The sequence below is a fragment of the Onychostruthus taczanowskii genome, unplaced genomic scaffold (genome assembly GCF_017590055.1).
Source record: "Onychostruthus taczanowskii isolate IOZ18803 unplaced genomic scaffold, ASM1759005v1 scaffold23, whole genome shotgun sequence".
In the NCBI taxonomy this organism is placed as follows: domain Eukaryota; kingdom Metazoa; phylum Chordata; class Aves; order Passeriformes; family Passeridae; genus Onychostruthus; species Onychostruthus taczanowskii.
This window is the reverse complement of record NW_024499573.1, coordinates 4,989,372-5,014,895: the sequence shown is the minus strand read 5'-3', so window position 1 is coordinate 5,014,895 and position 25,524 is coordinate 4,989,372. Positions and strand designations below refer to the sequence as shown.

Below are 25,524 nucleotides of genomic sequence, written 5' to 3'. Positions count from 1 at the left end.
TTTTGCTAATTTTAGTTTGTTCAGCTGAGCTAATTGTCTCTTTGGTAGGCCAATATTAAAAGTGTGGTTTAATTAATGCATTTTAAAAGAAAATTACTTCAGAGGGCTTTAAGTATATAATTAGAGAATGTGCCATTTCAAATGAATGAAAAACATTAAGAAAAGGTAATTTTCCTCACTTCTAGTGTACTTTTGCCATGCTTCCTAAGTGACAGACTATGCCAAAAGGGCTGCACACATCAGGGTCAAGGCTTTAATTTATTGTTAGGAAGTAATCACCCATTTTTGACGATGCCAAGTTATTTTCTTCTTCCTGAACACCTTAAGAACTTAACACTTTCTGCAAAAGCAAAATTGTTAGCATTGTTAGCATATTGTCTCAATAGCATAAAATACACCCTCTGTAGAGCACAAGGCTAAAAAATCTTGACAAGTGACATACCTGCCCCAAGCTGCCTTCATTGTAGAGTGTTTGTCAACAGGAATGCATGAGGACTCAACAACACTTGATTTATTCAATCTGTAGCAGAGACCACAGTCTGGATCTAACATACATCCATTGCAATAACTGAAAGAGAAAAAAATAAGTACTTAAGCAACACTTCATTCATTTGTGGATGTCAAAACCAACAGCACCTCCTACTAAATCTTAGAAGGCACATAGCTAAGTTGTCAGTGTTGGAGCCAAGACCAATAAGTTCTCCAAAAAGTATCACATATTGCTTTAAACCTCTTCTGTAACACATTTTGGTAGTCCATCTGCATCTACCCTGTGATACCTGATCAGGCTGTCACAGAATAAATTTAAATTGAAAGAAGACAGATTGGAGTTGAAGAAAAAGAACCATCATAGAATCATGGAATGGTTTGAGATGGAAGGGACCTTAAAGATCATCAAGTTCCAACACCCCCTGCCATGGGCTGGGACACCTTTTACTAGACCAGGCTGCTCAGAGCCTGATCCAACCTGGCCTTGAATAGTTCCAGAAATGAGTCATCCAAAAGTTCTCTGGGTAACTGCTTCAGTGACTTACTATCCCCACAATAAAAGGATTTCTTCCCAATGTCTAATCTAAACACTGTATTTCAGTTTGAAGTCATTCCCCTTTGTCCTATCATACACCATACCTAACAACCAAACTAGAATGTGGGCATCTATGGATGTGAGTCAGTCAGACACCACAATACCTCATGTCTCCATGAGCAAACTCAGCACCTGAATTTCCACTACATTTGATGGAAGGAGTCATTATGTCAGTGGAGGCAATTCACATACAGGCATCTAGTGCCCAAAAATATCCCATCTGCCCCTTACCTGTCACTGCAGAGTGTGCAGTGCTCTTGCAGATTATTCCCATGCACTTTCCAGCTCTGTACAGATGTCTCTGATTTCCTTGGGAGTCCCAACAAGCAGGAGTTGCTGACATTCAGGCAAAGTTTCCTCAATGCCATTCTGTTAGCTGCTCAAGGGACTAGACAGCAAAACTGTTCTCTGGATACCCTTGGCTGCACTGACCACATCCCCACTGTCTACTGGCAGACCAGACACCAAGGGCCCTACAGATACTTCACTGAGGAGTCAGTCCAAAATCCCTCTCTAAAATCTGCCTGATGGGGATGCAGGTATGTGAGCTACAATGGCATCCAAAGCTCCCCATGCAGTGCAAGTTACCTGAAAGCTGCTGGCACAAAGCCTTGCAAGCACTCACTCATTGCTCCTGTGGATAAACTACACAGGTATTTATTTTCCTTGGAAGCCATTTTAGATTCAGACACGTTTTCACCTGTAAAGCCCCTGAATATCTAAGGGATAACTTTAGGCAGTAAAAATTAGAAAGAATTAGCTACTGTAAAACACAGAGTGAGCCTGGAAATCTGAAAATAAAATTCCACTTTGAAATGCAACATCTGGAAGCATATAATAAAGTACCTTTAGCATCCTGTAACAACAAAACCAAGAAAATAATATTTTCTGAGTGTGTATCTTTATCACAAGAAGGACTTTGAATTAAGGGATACCTTGCTTAAACTACTTAATCATTATGAGAAAAAGTAGAAGTAACTATAACAAAGTCTCAAGAAACCAAAACACCAAAGCAGATTATATGGACATAAAAAGTCTGAAAGTATATGCTTAAAATCTAGTTATTCAAACTCTTTGTATTATAATGTTTCTAAAAGAATTATAAGGCAAACTCATATGGCAGATGGCAAAAAATGGGCTTGCATTGTGTTAAGAAAATGTATTCATTTGGATTTTCGTATTTCTCCTAAGTTTCAGAAAAGTGTACTCTTTGCTATTGTGTTCTTTCTAAATGATTAAATTACTGCAGAATTTCTATGTTGTCTACATTTAGAATATAAATCTATTTTAAACACACCTTCATCTGCTTAACTGATTGGTCAAATTCCAGTCTAAACAGTGGGGGGTTTTTTTAATAAGGAAACCTGCATTAAATCTGATCTTAATTGAGATATAGCAATATTTAAAATATTTTTACATTGGAGATGAAACAAAACTTCCAGGTAAAAGTCAATCATTTTACCTAATTGTAGTAAACATTTCTTCTCTTGCAAAGATGATGAGAAAATTGTAATTCTGCAGTAAGCAATTTTCAAAGGAAAGGCCAATACTACAATTACAGTAGAGAGACTTAGTTGCATTTTGTTACATTGATATTAGTACATCAATGGGCAGTAACCAAGAGTTTACAGAACAGAAGACTGCAAGTGAATGAAAACATTTTTATAAATCACCAATGTATTCAAGTATGCAATAATAATAAAAAAATGTATAAAATTAAGATATTTTCTTATATTAAAAAGAATCTCATGAGATCAAACAGGATTTTGACATAAGATTTTCAACTATAGAACATTTTCCACTGAAATGATGTTATCAAAGTGCCTGTAAGCAACATGAATTTCTAAAAAGACACAGTGATTAGTGTCATCATGATGGTGTTACCAGCAGAGGACTGGACAGGGACTGGACACCTCCTGGTTTCCCTCAGTGTCTGCACAAGAATCAATGCAGAGATGAACAGCAGAGCTGAATTTGCACTGTCTGCTCCATCCTGCTGGATAACTCCACACAACCCCATGTAGTGCTGGTATCAGCAACCAGTCGAGTGGGAAGCACAAGATATCTTATTTATTCCTACTCCCATCCAGAAAAAAACCTGAGAGATTTGAGTATTGATTCCAGTGTTTGTCTACACAGCTGCTGGTTCAGCTGATCCTCTGGCTTTATTGGATATTGTAGAATAATTTAGGTTGGAAAGGACCTCTAACTTCATCAAATCCAACTGGTCTTCCTGCTGGCATTCAGCATAATAAAGGCTGCTGGATTTCATGTTCTGCCAAATGTCAGAGGTTATACAGAGTTACTCCTAACAATTTGAATAACTTAAAATTACTATTTTCCATGTTTTTTCTGAAGTTTGTCTTTCAGATTGAACAGTTAAATAACAGCTCTTTATAAACCCTTTATGTCTGGGCTAGGATTTTCTGTCATCCTATATAGTGAGTCCATCCAATCAAACTCTGACTTCAGATTTTAGAGACAAGACTGATTTATGCCAGAGGAAACACAGAAATCTAACACACAAGACCTAAAGCCACTTCAAATCTAACTCCTAGCAGACTACGAGCAGCCAGTTGCTATTCAGAACATTTAGCATTTTTCTGTGCCCTGTCTTATCACTGATATAAAATTTTATGTTGTCTTTACTGAGGTACATGGTCATTGCTTTTTCCAAGATGAAGACCAGTGTTTTTTCCTCCAAAACCCCAGCATATATACATTAAAATTGTTTCATAACACAATAAAGAAACCTCTATCAGTTACTAAGTCTAATGATAACAGAAGATGCACCATGAAATGAGTGAGGAATTTTTTTTTTCAAAGAAGGAGTTAAAAAATAATCAAAGACACCATGTGCTGAGGCTGTTCACTCTAGAAATAATATATATAGTAGCTTCAGGTTTATACTCTTCTTCCCTCTAGCCCCATTATTATCTGCTAAACTATCTCAACAATTTGAAATTGAGCACATATTCTGACATACATGCTCATAGTGATATAAAAAGTACAGGATATAGAATATACTGGGAAAAGAAATGCACAATGTAATACTTACTGACATGAAACTACTTCTACACCTATAAATAAATAAATAAAAATATATGTCAGAGGATGAATCCTTAAAAATATTGGTAATTCTTCAAATCCACACCAGAGATCAGTTATGACCTTGAAAACTCTATGACAGTACTCTCGGATGTCTAGGTAGGAAAGGAAATTTGCATCCAATCATAAACAGGGGATATGCTTGCTCTAGTTATCCTGAGACATTTATATTTGTGCTAAGTTTATGAGCTAGTGTCTTGAAAACAAGTTCATCTGTGAAAAGCCAGTTCAAAATTTCCAGGCAGGCTGGTGGTCTGTAAGACTGACAATTATACCTGGGAGAGGTGATCTGATTTTGATGAAACCAGGCAGCACTAGAGCAGGAAGGTTTTACACCGAGCCTGTTCCACTCCCTGCTTGCCAGCTGGGCTCCTAGGCAACCCAGGGAAGGCAAGTGTCTGGACTTCAGATGCTGCAGCCTGTGAGGCAGAATAACAAGAAGTCCAAAAATGCCCAGCTTCTCTGCAGATCAGTGGCATGAACTCGACAGAACAAAGTAGCCTGGCCTCTCAGTTTATGGGGAGCTGCCATGGAATGGGATTTCTGGGTTCCTGCTCAAACATCACAGCGTGTTTACTGAGGAGCTGACAGACTGTCAGCAGAGCAGATATCCCCAACCCTGTGATCCCTCACTGAATCTGCCAACACACTCACCACATGTCCCCTTCATCCAACCACACAGCAATAACTGATCTCTCAAAGACTGACAGCACCAATTTTGAGGTTCTTTGATAGCAATTTCTTGCCAGCCTGAGCAGCAGCAACTTCCAGAACGCTCTGTCTGGATCAGCCTGTCCAATTAACTGTTCCTGAGGTTAGAGGTTGATCACAAAGGCCACAATGCCATCCTCTCTCACAGAGATCTTACATTATATGGATGAATTACTAAGTGACCAGCTGTGTACATTTTTCTTGATACCAAAATTACTGTTTTCTTTCTTTCTAATAGTACAGTTTACTAGGCTATAATGCAGTCTCTAAAAATATTGAATAAAATCTCTGACCTGCCAAAGTGACTCTCCAGGTGCTGATGGAAGCTTCCTAACTACTTTTACCCCCCTGCTTGGAATATTTCATACTTATGTTTGTTTCATCATTACATTTTGCACCTTCAATTTCCAAAATGACCTTGTAAGTAATGACTCTGCTAAAATTCTCAGAAGTCTTGTAATTTGAGCTGCAAGTTTTACCTTGCCACTTATTGTTCACTAAAAGACCTTTGCCCAGTGCCTTTGCTCTGCAAGTACCATTTCTCTTTTTCTCACACAATTTTCACTTTATAAAGCTGAACCTCAATTCAAAAAATTTCATCAATTTTCATTTTTTGCCACATTTTAAAGATCTTTCAACTTTGCTCTCCATATTCTGTTATCCAATTACAAAAGTATCAGTATGTTCCTATTGTCCAGCTACAGAAATTCAAACTGAACCTGATGATGGATTCTGGACTGTGTAGCTGTACAGAATGCAGCACCTGATTTCATAATATTCTGCTGCATGAATAGCAGAACAGCCTCTCAGAGCATAAAAATATTCCCAAATACAGACCTTTTTGTGGACAGACTCTTTCCACTTCTTTCAGATCTATCATTCACACTGAGTATATGCTGCAGAATCAGCCTGAGTATGTGAAGATGGCTTTTTACGGGAAAATCTGATCAATCTGCTACATACAAATTGGACCTGATGATCCTCATGGGTCCCTACCAACCTGAGATATTATATGCAGGACATTTTGCTCATGTCCTGTCTTGTCCACAGAGTAAATTCCACTGTTGTGCATTTTTAACCCACTGCTCCTTCTCTGTATGATGAACATATTCATATTCCTGAAGACGGTTTTCCTCACAGAACTGCAGGAACAATAAAAACTGACTCAGGCAGGAAAGTCTCAATGCAGGGACAGGAGGGTCTTGAAGCACCTACTGAGGATTAGCATATCCCACCCAGAGAGGATATAAGCTGCAAATCATTGCAGGCTGGAGGGAATGCCAGTTTGTGCTGCTTTCTTCTGTTTCCATCTTGCTGTTTGCCACCCTGGAAGCATGATCCTAGGCCAGGTGGATCTTTCATCCTCCCCTCAGGTCACTCTTTGCCCTCAAGGTTGGCTGTGTACACAGTCTCTGCCTGCCTTAGCATGCAGTGTAGCTCCTTTCCATCTCCTTACAGAACAACAACAAGCTGGGATCAAGCTTTCCTTGCTTCTGTTCTTGTATTCTATCTACAAGATACAAGGCAATGTCTCTTCTTCCAGTCTTGAGTAAAAGAAAATGGCCAAGGCAGCTGAGCTGAGCATCACTGCTCAGGCCAGGCCTGCTCAGCTGCACTCACCAAGGGACGTGGGCAACTGATGAATCCAAACAGCCAAGGCCTTGAGTTCAACAACAAAAAAATCCAGCCGAGGACTTTTGGACAAATACTGCAGTAGACTTATTAGCTCTGTTGACATGTTAGGATTTTGATACTTTCAGACAGCTATACAACTAAGGATCTTGGAGATTTTTTTGACAAATGGCTTACTTCATTTTTATCCACAAACTCATCTCAGTTTGGTACCAGGACCATGTTTAAAACTGCCTGATGCTTTCACCTGAGGGCTTGTGCTGCTTGCACAGGCTTCACTGCACCTCAGGCATGAAATCAAGCCTTTCTTTATACTTCTGATGGTTCCCGTGTTCCAGAAGTGAAGCACGAAATTCAGGTTACATATGACTGGACAAGAATATAGGGGACGCTTTCAGCAGTTAAAATGTGTGCTAACTGCAGATACCACTTCCAGCTGTTGTATCTGGGATATAGGAAACAAATTAGTTAACAAAGAATGAGAAAAATCCAGTTGGACTTCAAGAGCATTTTCCTGCTGTTATAAAAGACCAAGCAACAGAAGTGTATTTGCTGAGTTCTACCAACACTCTGTTAGGTAACACATGTATCTGTTTAGTGGTGTCCATAAGGAAAAGCTATAATTTCTAATCACAGTACTTGGATGCTAATTGCAGTTCTGTAATTTACCACACACATACTCCAGCAGATCTAAATCACAGTTATGTTCAAGTATGATCAACCCTTTCTCATCTTCAAATCAGGCTCCTGCTCCATCTGTTCCACTGAAATGATTCTTCGGTGTCCTCCCTAAAGCTCCAGACCAGCCCTGAATCTTTACCCTTCCTGATAAGCCAGCCACATATAAATACACCAGCTTTCTTCAAACACTCCTTAAACCTTCTTCACAAAGGCTCCCATTCCTCCACTATAATTTATACAGCCTCACAGGAATTGTTCTCAGCCTCTTGCTGTTTGCTATTTGTGCTTTATTCTCCTCACCTATCACAGTCCTGTGAGGACAATGACTCTACAAACCCTGCCTGGTCCTCAGATCATCAGGGCTATCCCCCTGCTGCTACAAGCACCTTGGCAGCAGACTGTGCTGAAATGCTGACATCACATGAGAAATGTCCTGATCTACTTGCTTATAGGTATCAATTGCTTCTTGACTTTGATGATCTTTTTTTCCTGAATTTATAGAACCTCCAATTACTGAGCTTCTTGATTTATTCTTGGAACTGAGCAACAGAGACAATAAAGAACAGAAACAACTGACTTACACTACCTTTATTTTGGACAGAGTGGCTGTCTCTGTAGAATAATTTATTTTCAAAACTATTTTTCCAAAGAGACCCTGCAGGTAGATACTATATTTTCAGCTTCCAGGCAGATCAGATAGAAGCCCTATTCAAACTTGATTAAAATCATTCTTGTGTGACTAAAACCTGCAGACCTTGTAAAGTGTAACACCATCACTTTGTAACATTTAAAAAAATCATTCCCTAAGCATTGTTTTGGGTTTTGTTAAACAACAAACTCTTAGAAGTACTAGCAGAGATGTGAAGTGTTAAAAGGCTACTATATGAATAACACCTTGTTTCCTCACTAATGCAGAGTTTGAGACAAAGCATTCAGAAAACTTAACAATGGTTACAGGAACTCCATTGCACTCAGACATTATAGTTCAGGTAAGTTTCTTTTCAGATCTTTGTGTTTAAATTGATGAGAAGAGGTTTTTTTCACTCACTTTAAAGATGCTTACTACATGAACTGACATATTCCTTCCTATCCTTTATAATTTAAAATTAAATTACAAGTTTTGATCGATAGGACCAACATGCCAGCACAGGGAAAATCATTACCAAGCAATATATCACTATATTATTTACTTAATAAATTTCAAGACTGTGTTGAGGTCATTTCACAGTTCTGCAACATAAACTATTAGAATTTTAACTATACTTCATAAGAGCTGGCAAAAACATTCTCAGACATGTTTATCTCTTTATATGTTAATAATTTTCTGACCTCTGGCCAAAACACATTAGTATATTTATTCTTGCAATTCTCAGTTATCAGAAAACCAGTAGCTCAGGCACTTTGACATTAGAAAGAGAAAATGAGAATCATATTTTAACAAATACTGGTTCCATGATACAGTGCCATTATGAAAAACAGCAATGCCTAGTTTGCTGATAAATCAGATTGTCAATGAGTTCTCAATAAAATAAAGTTCAATACCTAATACACCTACTGTATGCATCCTAAGGCTATTAAACGCAATAAAACCAGCTTCAATTACTAGGTTAGCAGAGTTTTTCAGGACTGATCACAATTACATACTTCTGCTACATTCATGAAGAAAATATATATTTCTGTCCATTAGCTATTTTACTAAATGCTGGAGTACTAAATATTGTTGCCTTCATCTTGGTAGTGTGTGTTTGTACAAAGGATCATGAACCACGTGGGGGTGACTAGTTCAAAACTGAACAACAGAGTCCTTGTGTGCCCAGCACAGCTGGCACTGCCTGTGTTATTTTAATCAGTCTGAAGACAATCTGTTCAGGAAGGATTCTGAGAAACTTTGTGTGCACAGGTATCATTTCCCTAAGATATGAGGGCTGATCCAAGCTTAACACAATATTTACCATTTTCATATAGTAACTGACATGAAAAATGTTGCTTAAGCAGAACAGGTTTGCATTATGTCTTCTAGAGCACACCAAGTTTCAAAAAGGGCAGAGAAAGACATGAATAGAGACAAACCAAGCAAGAACACAGGGCAGCAGGACCACAGTCATTTTACAGAAATGGCTCAATGTCCCAAACAGTCACATCATTGATTCTTTAAAGATTGGGAAAAGGTCGGAGGGTAACTAATACACATGCCCTAACCTAAGCCTCCTTAAAGAATAAGGCAAGTTCCCAGTAAAAATGGGAATGTTTTGGTAGTTGGAATAATCACAGGAATGGATAGTTCATCTTTTCACTTCTAAGGTGACAAATTTTGGAATGGTGTTGTGTTGTATTAAATTTACCTTTCAGATTTCTGTGGCCTTGATGATAAGTACAATCACAGCTGCTGAGGAGATTAAGATCAAATAAAACAGGTGGTCACACTGCAAATATCTACACAACCTTATACAGCTGAGTGTGAAAATGAAATTTGATTAATGGATGGTGCAGCCTCTCCTCAGTGAGATACACACCCATTCCAGCTGAAAGGAGGCAAAACAAGTTACAGTGTTTGGAGTGTCCAGGTGAATTTGAGGTATTTCCATGATTCAATTTTTTTTTTTTCTACAGATTAATGAATTATTCTTTGGCTGTTCCACTATAATATTGTACATCTCCAGACCAAAGGAAAATACTTTATTTTATTTTTTTTCATGCATAGCATATCTTACTGGTTTGTTTTCTGCAACCATGTATAGGTGCCTTGTAACTCCATTTGCATTGCACAGCTTTTTGAGAACACAGTGCTCAGCCCTATGTGCTTTTTTGAATTAGGACAATGACTGTGCTCTTTATCTGCTATCCTTCTATCTTCATTGTTATTCTAGCAGCAGGAATTAGTCTGTGCAGAGGAATATGGATCTGAAGGAACAACAAGCAAACAGACTGTTTGTAGTAGCTCTAAGGATTCCTTAATGGACACTCAAACTTTAACCCAATGGATTTACTAACTATTTACTAATAAAAAGCATTTATTATTTATTATTTTTTACTCTGCACAGTACCAGTGAAGCTTCTGCCAGCAAAATAAATTCTACTGATGTTTTCATAACTTACAAATACATTTTGACACAGACAAGCACAATTTTTAGGAAACTCTGAAATTTCACACTCTGAAATGCCCAAGCTGCAAACAGGTTTAGACTTCAAGTTTACCTCAGCTCAGAAGCACTGTGTTCCCATAAGAGGAAGAGAACAACAAGCTGCATTTGTGCAGGCACATACTTAAAGCTGTTACAGGAGATGGCATTATCTGTTCATCTTCTGAAGTCCTGCTGCCTTTTGCTTCTCCCAACCTTTCTGAGACCTCTTGAAGACTTGCAAGATACAATGCTAAGCAATCTGAGACACCAGCAATTTTACTAGAGCAAGCTAAAGTATGGGTTAAGGAGCAAGGGACCACTGCCAATCATTACTTCCTTTTACTTTGATTGGATATTCTATTTGTAACTGTCTCTACAGCAACACTTGCTGCCCTACACTGTGGGTATCTGTGAAGAAAAGCCATTATTCTTAAAGCAGCAAAGAAAATATGCAAGATTGATGTTATACAGGGTAGACTTTTATTCCAAAGCCTCAGATTTGGGAATCTTTTTGATTCAACTTTGTAACTACCATGGGAAATACCTCCAAGGCCAAAAGGGAGAGAGAGGTGAGTCACAAAGCTCAGCCTTCAGCTCTTCTCTGGTTTGCAGTGCCCATTTCCTCTTCCTTCCAAGACCATGCATGTTATGCTGAAGTTCTTTTAACTCAAGTGGAATGCCAAAAACACCATCTACTTTCTCATGAAAAAACCAATATTTTATATTTCATTCAGCTTATTGCCAATGTGCATAGAAAGCAGGCACAATTGGATCTTAAACAGCCACTTTTCCAAGTCAAATATATGCTTGTATGTCATACCCTTCAGAAATAATTTATACTCATATTCATGATGCTGAAGGAATTCTTCCTCTGGCTCCATCTGGATCACAGTTTGGTGATGTTTCGAGGCATAAAAATTTTTACAGTTTTAGGTATACAAGTGTGAAAGTTATTATTAGGCATATCAATCCCTATTTCTTTTGTACAAACCTTTTAAATACTGGATGCTGTAGCCTAATTTTGCTTTGTGGGCAAATGCATCCAATTATTATTTTCAGCTTTCCTGGCTTTTGTGTCTCTCTACTAAAGTATACCATAAGATTAAAATAGAAGCACCTAAAGCTTTCCGATATGTTGCTCATTATTTCCCCCTCCATTCACTTTGATCTTTAAACAAAGAGAGTTCCTTCTATTTCAAAATACTGTCAAATGAAAAGATTTAATTATTTTATTGCTCTTTTCCCAAAATTTGAATTTTTATCTTTGAATTTTTATCTTATCTGCTTTTGCCCACTTCACAGCAGAAACAGCAATCACCACAGATTACAAGTATTCAAATAATTCATGAAGTAAAATGCCTTTACAAGAACTATCTCCTTTAATTTTTCATGCTTTTGCCCAGAAGTGCACACCATGAAAGCCATGAAAATTTCCTTCCTGACTGGCTGTAGTTAACTTGAACATGAAAATTCTGTTGAATACTTTTTTTTTTTTTTTTAAGTAGGACTCTCCATATTTCCTGTACATAAATGTTATACGGTTTCAGGTTACATTAACCTCTAGCTTTATTAAATAACAAATTATGAGTTCTGCAAAGGGTGCATCTCCTCTCTCCAGACATCCTTCCCAAACAGTTAACTGAAGTACTAGGCAAATCCTTCTCACATTTTTCCTTTAGTATAATCTGGTTCCAAAAGGAGAGCATCTTCCCCCTTCACCTCTTTTAACCAGACTGCCCCCATTTTTTAGACAGGCCCATCTCAAAAATTGCAAATTATAGCTGACTCTGCAGTAGAAAACAAGTAAAAATATACACTTTCAATACAGGAACCATTATATCTGGTAGTATCCTGTGTTGTTGTTATTTGTAACTGTTTACACTCAATGAAGACCTCCCATCCCCTCCCCAGTTTTCTATAAATCTTCAGATCCTCAGAATCTTTCACCTAAGACATTGCTCTGGCATAAGAAAAGCCATGTACCTTATTTCTAGCCAATATCACTACAAATCCAGAAGTGTACCTCTCATTTCTTGGTATTTATTTCTATTAGCAAAAGACAGATTTTGAACATAATGAAGACTTTTTCAGCCATTGAACTAGTCTTCTCTGAATAGGGAATTTTCTAGTCTGTCAGCTAAATGAACATAAGAGCACTCACATGCGAATAAACCCCACAAAATATAAAAAATGACACATTCTTAGACCCCAGAATTAATGTTATTTGAAACTATGACTGCATATGGAAAATTGGTCAAAGCCCACACATTTATTATAATTGTTTATTGGTATGCAATTATCTGAACATTAATTCTTCCTGCTCAGGAAAACAACAGGCAAGGAACCCATCTTCTTGAAGAGTTTACAGCTGCTATACATGACAAGCAGATGAATAACAGCAAGCATTATTATAAATTCCTTATAAAATATTCCTGACGTGTACACTGTAACGTGTAGCAGGTGTGATATATTAGAAGAGGCATATGTGGAATTTGCCACTTAACCACCTTACTTAGTCCAAGAAATTCCAAAGGAATACTCAGAGAATTTAATCAAAAAGTCTCATTTTCTCTACAGAGGGAAGTTAGGATTTTAAATTTAGCTGTCTAGTATAGTTCCTTGTACTAGGCTTTGTGAATAATTGTCTATTACTCACACTAGGTTGCAAAAGTTAATTGGAAACAATCTTCAAGAAGATTGGATGAATGACCATGAAATCTCACCTGTATTTTGTGCAGGTAGAGTTTTGATGTGAAGGATCTGTTGGATTAAGTGTGATTCTTGGCGAGACCTGAGCTGATAGCAAAAATCCCGAAGCTAGGATAATGAGTGCTACAGCAGTACCTAAAAATACAGATAAAGAACAATGTGACACTTTTCTCCAGAGCACATGAAATAGTTCTCTATTGAACTGAACTCTGCTTGGGAAAAGCAAGGCTCCCCATCACTATGCATACAACATTCCCTAAGGAGTTGTGATGAGAACCTTATAAAAATACCCTTTGCTACACCCACATCCTAAATTAGGTTAGATATTAAAGTCAAGTGCACCAGCTTTCATGTCCAGATACTAAATTAGTTGGTTGAGACTCTTTTAATCTGTGGAATTGATGACTGGTTGAATGAACAGGTATTATTATTTCTGGTGTTGAAAATAATGTTGCAAAGGTAAAATTTATTAGTGGCTTTGAAATCACCATACTTTTCTCCACTCCCACACCCAGACTTGCAGGCTTTTCTGTAAAACAGAAAGTAGCACCAGTTTTTTCATTGACTCTACTTCCCTTTGTAAAACTTGGGAAATTTGACTTTTCATAAGAACACCATCAAAAAAGTGCAACATATCTTGTTTCAAAGAGCACACATAACATCTGCTGGGAAAAAGTCCCCTTCCATCTTTTAGCTTCCATTTCCCCAACAAATACCTTGTGCACAAGCTGGACAAATTGACAAGTGGAAGATGACAAAAAAGATTCACATTTTGTGCAACAGGCCATTACTGGAGCATAACTCGTATTATTTGCCACAAACACAATATACTGCATCATTTTAATGAAAATTGATAAATCTCACTCTTCATGATACTACTGCAACTGCCTCAAACTCAGACTTATATAACTTTACCTCTTGCTACTCGATGACACATTGAGATCTGTGTTGCATAAAAGATTCCTAGCAGGCAAACATACCAGAAGTATTTGAAAAAAGTATGTGAAAAAACACACCAAAGTATGTGAAAACCTTTCTCAGAGATAAAAATAACATCTGAACATTTATATTTACATTATAATGTTATCTGTGAATATGCCTGTGCAGCAGCCAATAGGCAGGAATGGCTGGACCACACATTGACCTGAACTGAGGCAACTAAGAGTTTAAACTCAGTCACAAACTATTGGTGCAGAAAGCACCTTCCCACCATTAGATATTCCATACTTTGCTCTCTTCTAGCTATGGCTGGTAGGTACACTAATAATCCCAGTTTTCAGGCTGCATATTGCACTAGATGTCCTGTACTTTCAAAATACCATAAACCAGACAGCAAGTATATTTAGAAAGGGTCTATAATCTTACTTATATTTGTTCTAAATATGCTCTGTCTTTTAAGTCAACCAAGTACACTAACACTCACTTCCAGTATCTCTGTAAATATCTTGTTTCTTTGGAAAAGTTCTGAATACGTAAATTCAGCAAAGGAAGTTTAATATGTTTTCATTCTCTGGACATTTTTCTCTGATGAACAAAACCAAACAATCACAGTACATCATTAGCTCAGGTGGGAAAAAGAAAAAGGAAATATCCTGAAGGTATTTGAGACACCCACTGCTAAGAGATATAAATTGTACAATGCCCAAGTACCTTTCAAATTGACAATTTCTGAAGGGAAAGAAGAAAACACAAATAAAATGAATAATATACTTGTTAGAGTTCCTGCATGTTTTCCAACTAACAGCTCTGAAGAAAGAAATTAACTAAAGAAAAAGAGCAGAAGAAAGATAAAGAAATTATACAGATAAGACATAGAAAGATATAAAATGGACAGGAAACTGAGACAAATTAGTAATTGCAGTAAAGAGAACTAAAACAGTGGGATTTTTCTTCAGAAATTTACTATAATTTTTCATAATGTCATCTGGAAGGTTCCATTTTTCAAAAGTTTCTAATCTTTTGAGAATGATAAAGACATAATGAAATCTAAAACATCTCTGCCAAATGTTTTCAGAAAGCAGGAAAAGTTGCACAAGATTACAAAATTAAATTACAGCATATTGGCTTTTAATCAAAGTATTAATGTTACTCTCTGATTATACTTGTAGGTTTTTATCTAATAAACATATAATCAATTAGGCTTTATTAAAAAAACAAAGCCCCACATCCTTGCAGCAGCAGGCAAAAGCAGCAGTTTTGTCTTCATTTTATGCAGTGGGAGACTGGGGCATACCTGGCTTCCCCAAAGACCAGAGAAGCTGCCAGCAATAACTCAGTGTAAATTGTAATGTCCTTAGAAATGCAAACCAAAGTAGAGCAGTAAGATATGCTTACCCCGAGAGAAAACTCAACATGGAAAACAAATCCATCAGTAGATTTACTAATTATCATTCTATTACGCAGCCCTCTTGCTAAGGAAAACACATCATATCCACCACTACCTAAATCAAATGTTGCATGACAAAATTCTAACTAGTTCAGAGGGATGATGTATGATTTCATGACTGTCATTATTTGTATTATCCTTAAGGAGGGACTGTAAGATAAAACCACAGCAAGCATTAGAGCTTGGCTTAAGTGACGCTGCAGACAGGCAGCCAGCAACCAGCCACAAAAAAAGACCATTTTTACTAAACAATTACTTTGTGTCCAAACATCATTAACAAATAACGCTTTAAATGCATTATGCTCCATTGTTAATTCTGTGTCTTATTGCTATATTCTACTCTGATCCATGACTAACATGCTTTGTAAGAGACATTTATATCTACATTTCAGATGTACAACCTTTGAATATGTTAAGCAGAGCCAAAAAGCAAAGAGTTCTGGTAATATGAAAAGTCCATGTTGGTTATCACAGCTATACAGCTGGGTCCAGATAAGCAATAAACTCTTCAAGGGGGCTGGCCAGACTTATAAAATTTTTGGGGCTAAATAAGAAAATCAGTCAATCAATCAATCCTCTGTTTCAATAGGCATTAAAGGAGAGGCAGCACCCAAGAATCAGAAGCGTCAGTGCAAGGCCTGGAGATATCCACACCACAGAAGGACAAGACAACAGACTGTCTGGAGGCACAGAAGGACATTTAAGGGAGATGTATTGCAACTGATGTGGAACAGACTAAAAGTAGCAATTTGAGATTTTTCTTCATATCTTTAAAATGTGAGAAACATGCTTTGAGTCACTGTGTTGTTGCTGCTCTGCCTATATAAACACATTCAAGTACTCAAGTGTAGATTAACTCAGCTGAGAGCTGGGAATTGCACATCCAGTGACATGGCAGCTGGTGTCCCTCTCTGCTGTGCTGCACTAACTAGAAATTTGGATCCTTGACAACAACAGCAGAACAAAATATGAAGACATTAAACCTTTATAGCTAAACACTTGTGAGCACTATTTCAAGAGGAGCAGGAACTGTTTCTCTTTACAAAACCGTCTTCTTGGAAACCATCTGAAACTTCCAGACATTCAGCCAGAGGCAAGTTTGGTCACAGATCACTTCAGCAAAAACAAGCACAGAAGGCAGGAACAAGCAGGGAATTACCATCCTAACAGGACACACTGAACACAGGAAGGCTGCTTGCTCTGCCTTTCTCTGCTTTCAGGAAAAGATTATGTGATGAGTTATGGTGCTGGAGTATTTGGACAAAATGTACAAAACCACAGTTCTGTCCTTGTGTATCTCATACTGGAGGTGAATTAAAATCACATTAATGTATGTAAGGTATTTACTGTACTGTCTCTCAGATAACTATGCAGAGAACTGCATTACTTTTTACAAAGTGCTGCAAGGACTATGCAATATGCTTTCTCTGGTACACCTTCATCAGATGGTTCTGAATTCCAGTTAATAAGCCCAAAATTATATATGAGATTTAAAAACTAACCATCTGTGATGTTCCAGGCATTTGATTCCTTAAACTGGAAAAAAAAAAAGGCTAAATGAAATCATTGTAAAACATGGCTTCAAGGAGAAAGTCTCCTGAAAAAATAACTGGCTGTCACTTTTAAATTAGCCTCTAGCTGTGATATTTTACTAATAGATTTGAAAGCCTGTAAGGTTTCAGAGATGGTATCAACACTGTAATTTTAAAGAGGACTACTTTGAAAAAAACTGCACTTGAAATTTTATTTTCCTTTAAGTAATAATTATGAGGAAAATATAATACACTAATGAAACACTCACCTGTTAAGCTACCAAGTGTAAGTTTCCGGCGACCCATTCTTTCAACAAGCCAGACACCCACAAGAGTAAAAATAAAGTTTATAAATGCTGTCAGTGCAGCCAGCCAGATTGCAAGCCTGTCATCTTCCACTCCTGACATCTGCAAAATGGTAGCACTGTAGTACCTGTGAAGGGAGGGAGAAACAAATAAGAACACTGTTTATTTCAATTTGGCTCATGTTATAGTTTCTGATCCAGTTTGAAAAAGATGATAACAAATATCAAGTGTGACCTCTTGCATAATGCAGTTGAAGACTGACACACAATCACCCTGGGAAATCAGGCATAACCAAGGCATAACTTGCACCTGACTAAAGTTTTGACTGAAGGACATCAAGAGATGAACTGTCTTTCTCTTGGCTGTTTATATTTTCAATGGTCAATCATATTCTGCTACAAATGGGGTTTGCATTTTTTATTTAAATTAATCTGCCTTTCATATTCATCCATTGCTCTTTTTAGGATTTTATCAGTCTGTCTAGGGAAAGAAGCTCGAAATCAAATAGATTTTCAGTCCTCTTAAAGGTCGTACAGAACTAATCTACGGCATCCAACATGTTGCAAGTGACACTTGCATCCTCTCGGTTTTAGGTTTTGCAGTCTTATTTCAGTGCCACTGAGATGCACAAAGCCCTCTCCATGGCATTACTTTTGACTTAACCAAAAAATGATTGCTATGAAATGCCTTAGCACCACACTGCAGGGATGTGAATCTGCACCCAACAGGAGCATTTGACAGAATGTTCTACTTCTTTCCAAATGGAATCAATTGTTCCACACAAACAATAACTCATAAAAAATTGAACTGAGCAAAATGAAAAGGGAGGAGAGTGGAAGCCTTCTACCATTTTTCACAGCAATCAAATGAACACAGACTTTGTGCCCATGTTCTCAGGGAGAGCTAAATAAATGCCCAAGGAAACGAGTACTTTTGTTCATGTTGTAGAAGCACTTTTCAGCTTCTATTAATTTGTGCTGACTGAAATACTGAATACTCAAGCCCTCAAACACCTTGCAGTCAACAGGCTATCACACAGATAGCCATCAAGAGCCATCAAACCATCAAGAATGTCAAAGCTTCTTTTTTTTTGTCTCTGGTCAATAAGTGTGGTGTTACATTTTAGTTAAATGGTATGCTCTGTCTCACCCCTCGAAAATGTACGGTTTATTCCTAGCCTGTGGTCCTCCCCTGAAGTCTCACGTATCTGTAATCCCACTGGCCCGAGTCTTATTCCGCGCCCACTTTGAATCTCCCTGTTAAGCTGTGCCAGGGAGACCAGATTCCCTCTTGGCCCTTCTCTCCCCCCAGCTCTCCCTCTCCCTTCCCCCCTTCTCCCTCAGTAACCATGCTGTTCCTGGGGGTGGGACCCCCAATAAACCCTGATCAATCAGCACCCTCAGAAGCCGTGTGGAGTCTCCTTGCCTGCCCGCTGCTGCCAATGAACACTCAGTCCCCTGGGGACTCCCCAGGGAGCCTCCCCTCAAACGAACTGCTTGCTTTATGTCCCCTTGTTGTCTAAATGCCCAGATGTGCTAGCCTCAGGAATACTAGCAGCTCCCATTCCTCTATTCCAAGCACATTCTGCTTTTTACTTCAAATCAACAGCCCATGATGGGGCAATATGCTGAGCCACCATTTGAGACAGTACCACCTGTAACTGACCATGACTATGCTGGATGTTACCCTCTCACCCACAGGGCATCGAGATTCCCCCTTGCTCAGCTCCTCTTCCCCAGCGCACGTGAGGCAATGCCTACACAACCAGCCAGGGCCTCCAGAGCGAGCCTGCTGGGACTGAGGCCCCGGTACCACCCGTGCTTTTGAGCCAGGCTCAGCCTCTGCCCGCTCTCAGAGGCTGTAGTGACCTGTCCAGGCTCAGCTCCTGTCCAAGAGCTGCACGCTTCAGACCCCAGCAAGGTTCTTAGGGAGGGAAGATTCATGAAGGACAGACTTCAAAACATTAACGCGTCCTCGCATCCTAAGGCACTCTAAATTAAATTGCTAACTGCCTGTCAAAACTTACATAGTACTGCACTGTTTCACCCACCAAAATGACCCAGTCTCTGATTTCCCAACACACATTTCTTTTTCTGCATAAGGGTAGGAAAATAACAAATGTCAAGTGTTGGCTGCTGACACCTACTATGAAACTCCTATTTACTTCCACCAGACAAGGTTTCAGGAAGCCAAATTTAACTCCACACATCTAATTCTTCTTAAAATCCAATTCTACTGGGAAGTCAGAAATTGCCAGTTGTCAGCAGCAGTGTATAATGTACTGTCTATACAGTCAAAAAAAGCGAAGAATAAGGAATCACATAAAATCATGTAAATGTCTACTGCCTAATCCCTACAAACATGCACCTTTTGCCCCCATCATTCCTTCTGGTTGCTTATTGCACTCACAGGTTATATATTTTCAAATAGAAGCTTGCTGTTTATCCATAAATAAACAGCATATTTCATGTCTGTGGAAAAGAAACCAGGGAACTTTAAAATCTGCAAATCCAAATGCCAAGTTACCAAAGCCTGGGTGTTGAGCAGAGATGTTCATAGTTATTACGGCACAGCAACTTAATTTCCAAAATTTAAAAGGGCACTTACATAGAATATAACAACTACTAAATATATTTGCTTATGTTCACCTGTTTTAGTATGCTCATTTTTTACACAAGTCTGTGCAACCCTGCCTGTATATTAATGTAACAAAACATCAGTCTTTTCAAGTTTTTCCTGACAAGGGATAAAACCTATGTGGTAGGAAAAGGTTAAATTGTGATATTATACAAACACAGCCAATACTGCAAGTCCTGCAGGGAATACAGCTTCAGTGACAAAGTTGTGCAATCCTAGTTTATTTTCTAAAATGTATAAAGAAAATTTAAAACACATGTGAATCCTTGGAATTTTTAAGCAAATACCATATCTTAGAAAGCAAATAAATACATGCAAACACAAAGCCACACAAAATAACTGAGTTAGATATATACAGAAAGATTTTTAATATAGTTGATTTCTGTGGATGTCAAAATTATCAAGAAATTCAACATTATGGATTGTTATATCAAAAGCTGCAGTACATTGAAGAAAAATAAACCCGAAAACACATCCACATTCAAGCCTCCTCAGACTAATCTTTTGACTCTATACTGAAAATGCACAGTTTTGAAGGAAATGAAGCACCCAAAACCACCTTCCCTCCCTTTTTTCTTTTAATGAGTCAGGCTGTTCTAAAAGTGACAATGTCGAATGTTTAAAGAAAAGGATAATATCCTCCCTTCCAGCAGATCTTACAGGCAGATTTTACAGGATGCATCAGGGTTCCCAGCTTGGCATCTTCAGCAGCAGAGAAGGTGCCACCACTCCAGGCTTTGTAGCTCCCAGGGAAAATCGATGTTTGTCCATAAGGTGCCATCACTGCTCTGAGTGTCCGCATCTTCCACAAGATGCTGCTCCAGCCCACTAAGCACTAAGTCCACTCTAAAAAAGTTTCTGCCTCAGGATTTCAGCCTTTTTGGACAGAATTTATAACTCTTGTAAAAGTAATGAATAAATCTAAGGCTCTCTTTACAGAAAGCTGAGGAGCTCTTCAAGGAAAAGGCTGCCATATCATCCCTATGTCTGTAATGGATTTTTCAGAATCAGTACCTGGGAGGCAAACTGGGGAGCTGCCACTGTACACTTAAACTAAATTAAACCTTCAAATTCCCTGTCTGGCAGTAACAATGTACTGTGTTATACATGCTTTCAGCACAGACTGAAATGACACAGTGAATGTCACTTATTACAATCAATATATTATGGTAATACAAACACAGAATTTAGTACTGCTTGACAGATAACTATATACATCCAATAGGTTCTCTGATTCAGCATATGTTATTCATGTATAAGGTACATCAAAATGATTTAAAAATTACCATATAATTATGGCAATTAAGAAAACACAGGATTTTTTTAGTGTCCAAATAGACTAAACTCCATAGCTATTAAGCAAAATAAGTGTACCAGTGTTTGACAGGGATTAAAAACCTTTAGAGGATTAAGATCACCAAGACACAGAAAGAAATTAACTTCGTTAAGTTACCACAGTACTGTCACACACTGTGACCCTATTGGGTCACATGAAAATACTGTTGCAGTATCTGCTGTGAGATTGAAAAAAAATTCCTTATTCTTTTTGGTTTTTTTAAACTTATGTGCTCTGCACCAGATACCTCTTTGCCAACAGTGTGCTTTTCACACTCACTTATTTCACCTGCTCATGTGAGTCCTTCACAGGTCTCACCTGAAACTTTAGGGGACAGAAGTTGTTTTGTTCTTTGTAACAGAAAAACAGTAAAATACAAAGAGCTGGATCTATTTATGAAAAGAAAAAGAAATATTAGGCAATGAAATAATACCAAACTATCTATCAGTCTGGAAAATAGTGTTCTGTACATTTTTCAGACAGAACTCTGCAGTTAAAATCCATAGAAGAGATAAGTTGAACTTATTGAAGAGGTAAACTGAAAAGTAATAGGCAGAGCTGAAGATTAAAAGAAAGCACTGGAAGGAACAAAGTCTTTATCATCCTCCTTCTCCTCCTAAAAGAGAGATCAGTTTCCAGCACAGAAAAAATAGGTCGGAGTCCATAACATTTGTATGTTTTGCACTGCAACAAAATATCAACTTTTCCACCTTGTCTTTAGTGCCCTTACTCAATACATGAGTGCCTAACTCTTCATCAGAACCTTTACGAAACAAAATCACCTCTGCCATCCCCATTTTATAAATGGAGACCACTGGGGCTTTTGGGAAAGAGGAGGAAGAAGAATGACTCTTCTTCTAGTCACAGCTATCCACCAGTACTACCTGGAGCAGAATAATGACACTCCAGAGCCTCAGTGCAGATAAGTGCTGTCTGCAAATTACTGAGTACAAAAGCAGGGAAAGAAAATCCCCCAGGTGTTCCACAAAACATACCTTGTTCAATTATTCATTTATTCTGACAATTTCAGTTAAATTTAAATTAGATTTAATATTCCAGGGTATTCTAATGCCTGCTGTAAGTTCTCTGGGATCCCAAAAAATGAAATCAGTCCTCATTAAAATCAACAGATTTGCAGAATGTACATAGCACTAAAAAAAAAAAAAAAAAAAAAAAAAAAGAAAGAAAGAAAAACCAAGCTAGCCACTGTGTACAAAGCCAACGCCAGCAGCAAACAATGGGACTGTAGACACAGTAGTCTCAAAAGAGCCAGGAGCCAGCATGCTTAGAGCAATGGGATCTTGAAAGGTAGGTTTAGATTAGATATTAGGATCAAATTCCTTCCTGTGAGAGTGGTGTGGCAGTGGAACAGCTGCCCAGAGAAGCTGTGGACACCCCATCCCTGGAAGTGCTCAAGGCCAGGTTGGGTGGGGCTTTGAGCAGCCTGGTCTAGTGGAAAACGTCCCTGCCCATGGCAGAGGGTTGCAGCTGGGTGGTCTTTATGGTCCCTTCCAATCCAAACCATTGTGTGATTCTATGCTTTTCAATTTTAATTAGAAGACATTGCATTAAAAATGTTTTTCTTGCACAGCATAACAGGCCAGAGAATGGGCTGCATTTCTGGCAAGAGGATGCAAAACAGATAAAAGTAATTTAACCACAAGTAAAGCTACTGAGTTGACAAACTGTCCTTCTGAAAAGAAAATACATGGAAAAAAATACAACCAATCTCAGACTCTATTGCTAGGGACACAGGGTTGGACAAAGGGCAGGAGAGTTGAGAAGGCCAACAGCTAAAGACTCAGTGAGAAAAAACTCTTCTGCAAGGTGAGGCTGGGAAAGGCCCTGGCACATGGGGCAGGGTGGAAGTGCCCACACAGAGCAAGGCAGCCACAGCAGCTCTGGCACTGCTGCACTGGCAGGGAGGAGCACCTAAAGGCCCTGTGATGACCCCAACACATACACCTGATGCTGGAATAAATGGTGGAAGCCTTCTTTAACCATGCTACATTAAATATACATTTTCATTCCATTCTTAATTAGCCTGTTACAGCACCAGAAACAAACACACCACACACACACATACAAAAAAAACCAACCCTTAAAAACCTATTGGCACCAATCCCACATTCATTCAGGGAAAACTCCATGATGAGCAGTGAGGAATAGCAGCATGCATATGTGCACAGGAGTACACTGTAGCTGCAGTCCCTGCTGGGCACAATGCCCTTACTAGTAACAATTTGAAGCATATGTCCTGTGTAAAAAAGAAATTCTGGGAAGTAACTGGCACAAAAATCTTCCCTGGACTTAAATGCACAGTTGTACCCATATTACCAAAAGTCATTTCAAGACTGTTTACAAAACAAACCCAAAAGGGTAATTCTGGAATGACTCCATCTGAGCTCATATTTGTGGTGGCAGATGAGATCCTTTTCAGGAATACAGGTTTTGGCAAAAATATCCTATTTTGACAATCTCAACTGACCATTCTAAATCTGCATTCAGGAATTAATATTTTTAGATTTTTCTGGACCCAAAGTCTAAGAAATGGCAAGTGTTCAGTGTCTTTCAAATCCATGCCACTCACTTGTGGTGCTTTAATTGAAATTTCTAAATCCAGTCTCAGGTTTTAATATTCATATAATCAAATATTACCCTTGTGATAGATTTCAGACATACACTGCACATCATCAAGATCTCAACAGACTTGTATATTCTCCTTGCTTAGAAAACAAAAGTAATTGCACAGCAAACTTAAACATGTGCAGCGTGAACATTAATTCAACAGTGTCTGCTTGTATTACACAATTTTTTTTGTTGTCCTTTGTCCCATCTGCTCTAGCAGAGCAAGGAAAAAATCATGGCAGACCGAAAAAATTTCTTATGGTGGAATCACCAATGTACACAGCTTTTTTTTCATTTCATGTTCAGGTGGGGAAAACCATAGGATTTATGTTAACATAGCATATAAATGACTATCAAAAACCCCAAAGGATTTAATTTCCGATGTCTGAATGATTAATCTATCCAAATGAAGAATTTGGATGATGCTTTTGAAATTTCCTCTTCAGTTTCAACAGTAAAACTTGTCAGAATAGCCTCATTCTTTCCCTCTCACTTACTAAAAATGAATCTGCAAGCATCCCAACTATGTATTTCTGCTTTTCTGCCAATAAACAAAGCATCAGTCTCAATTTTTGATGCTCTAGCCTCAGAATTCCATTAGACCTCTTCTTACCCATGCTGTTTCACTCTGTGACCTGACTATGCTTTGTAGAGATGCTCTGCTCACAGCAGAGGTGAGAACTGGAGTATAATTCCCAGTCCAAAACCTTTAATAGAAAAATATATCAGCTGTAAAGACCCAGAACAAGCTTTTAGCACCACTAGAGAACCACTTGCAGAAGCTGAGCTTCTTTCAGCAATTTTACCTGAGGAAACTGAATTTACTCACTCCTCCAAGGATTTAGCTTTTAGCTGGCACTTTCTTATTTGTTATGTGAGTGCAAAAACATTTCACCAGTGCTCCAAAGTTGGTGACGCCTGCACCAGTGGCTGTTCATAAATGGTAAGAACAACTATCACTAAAGCAGCTATGAAACAAACCTCTAGCAGAGGACTACAATACATTTCCAGTGTGATGTGAATGCACTACCTGTTGAAAGGGACAAACACATTGCTCTTCTCTTCAGTACACAGTGCTTAAGCAGCACACCAAAACTGCTACAGCTGCATAAAGCACTGCAAAGGCTCCTGTAATACAGAGCTGAAGGCTAATGTAATAGAGCTAGAGTCTCTACAGTGCAGAATAGGAACCTTTTAATCTGTGAACCATATGCTGCACATCAGATTTGTTCGATAATCCCTGGAGTGTATTACACTCTGTATACTTCTATTCAACAGGGAAATTCTGTTCTAAATTTACACAGAGCATCTTACGGTGTTCTTTAAATGTTGTATATGACTTAACCACATAGGAGAGAACTTGCTGCCACCATTTACTGCTATGTCTTATGTATAGTATTTACATATACTTTGCATTTAAAATTCAGTGAAGCTGCTAGAAAATACATATAAAACACAATTTTAGATAAAGTTGAATGAAAATTTCAACACAAAGTCAATAAACAGCTGAAAAGATTCTATGCTAGATATTTTTAGGAGTCCCTTTTGAAAAGACATTTTACCTTCGCTCTGAAATAAATCATTGTTACTTGGAAACACCTAATAAAGGATAGATACAGAACAGTCTTTGTGTTTAACTGCTTTGAGCAAAT

At 38.2% G+C, this 25,524-nt stretch overlaps 1 protein-coding gene across 2 annotated transcripts in view; it reads right to left on the bottom strand.

The window, feature by feature from the left end:
* The window catches only part of SLC2A13 (solute carrier family 2 member 13), a 143,907-nt gene that overhangs the window by 27,928 nt on the left and 90,455 nt on the right, over positions 1 to 25,524 (bottom strand). For both annotated transcript variants that reach the window (XM_041405408.1, XM_041405409.1), the window contains exons 5-7: positions 17,235 to 17,398; positions 13,062 to 13,182; positions 443 to 568 (exon numbers count right to left, since the gene is read on the bottom strand). In XM_041405408.1, the coding sequence (XP_041261342.1) occupies positions 443 to 568; positions 13,062 to 13,182; positions 17,235 to 17,398 (411 nt within the window). The remainder of the gene's footprint in view (positions 1 to 442; positions 569 to 13,061; positions 13,183 to 17,234; positions 17,399 to 25,524) is intronic.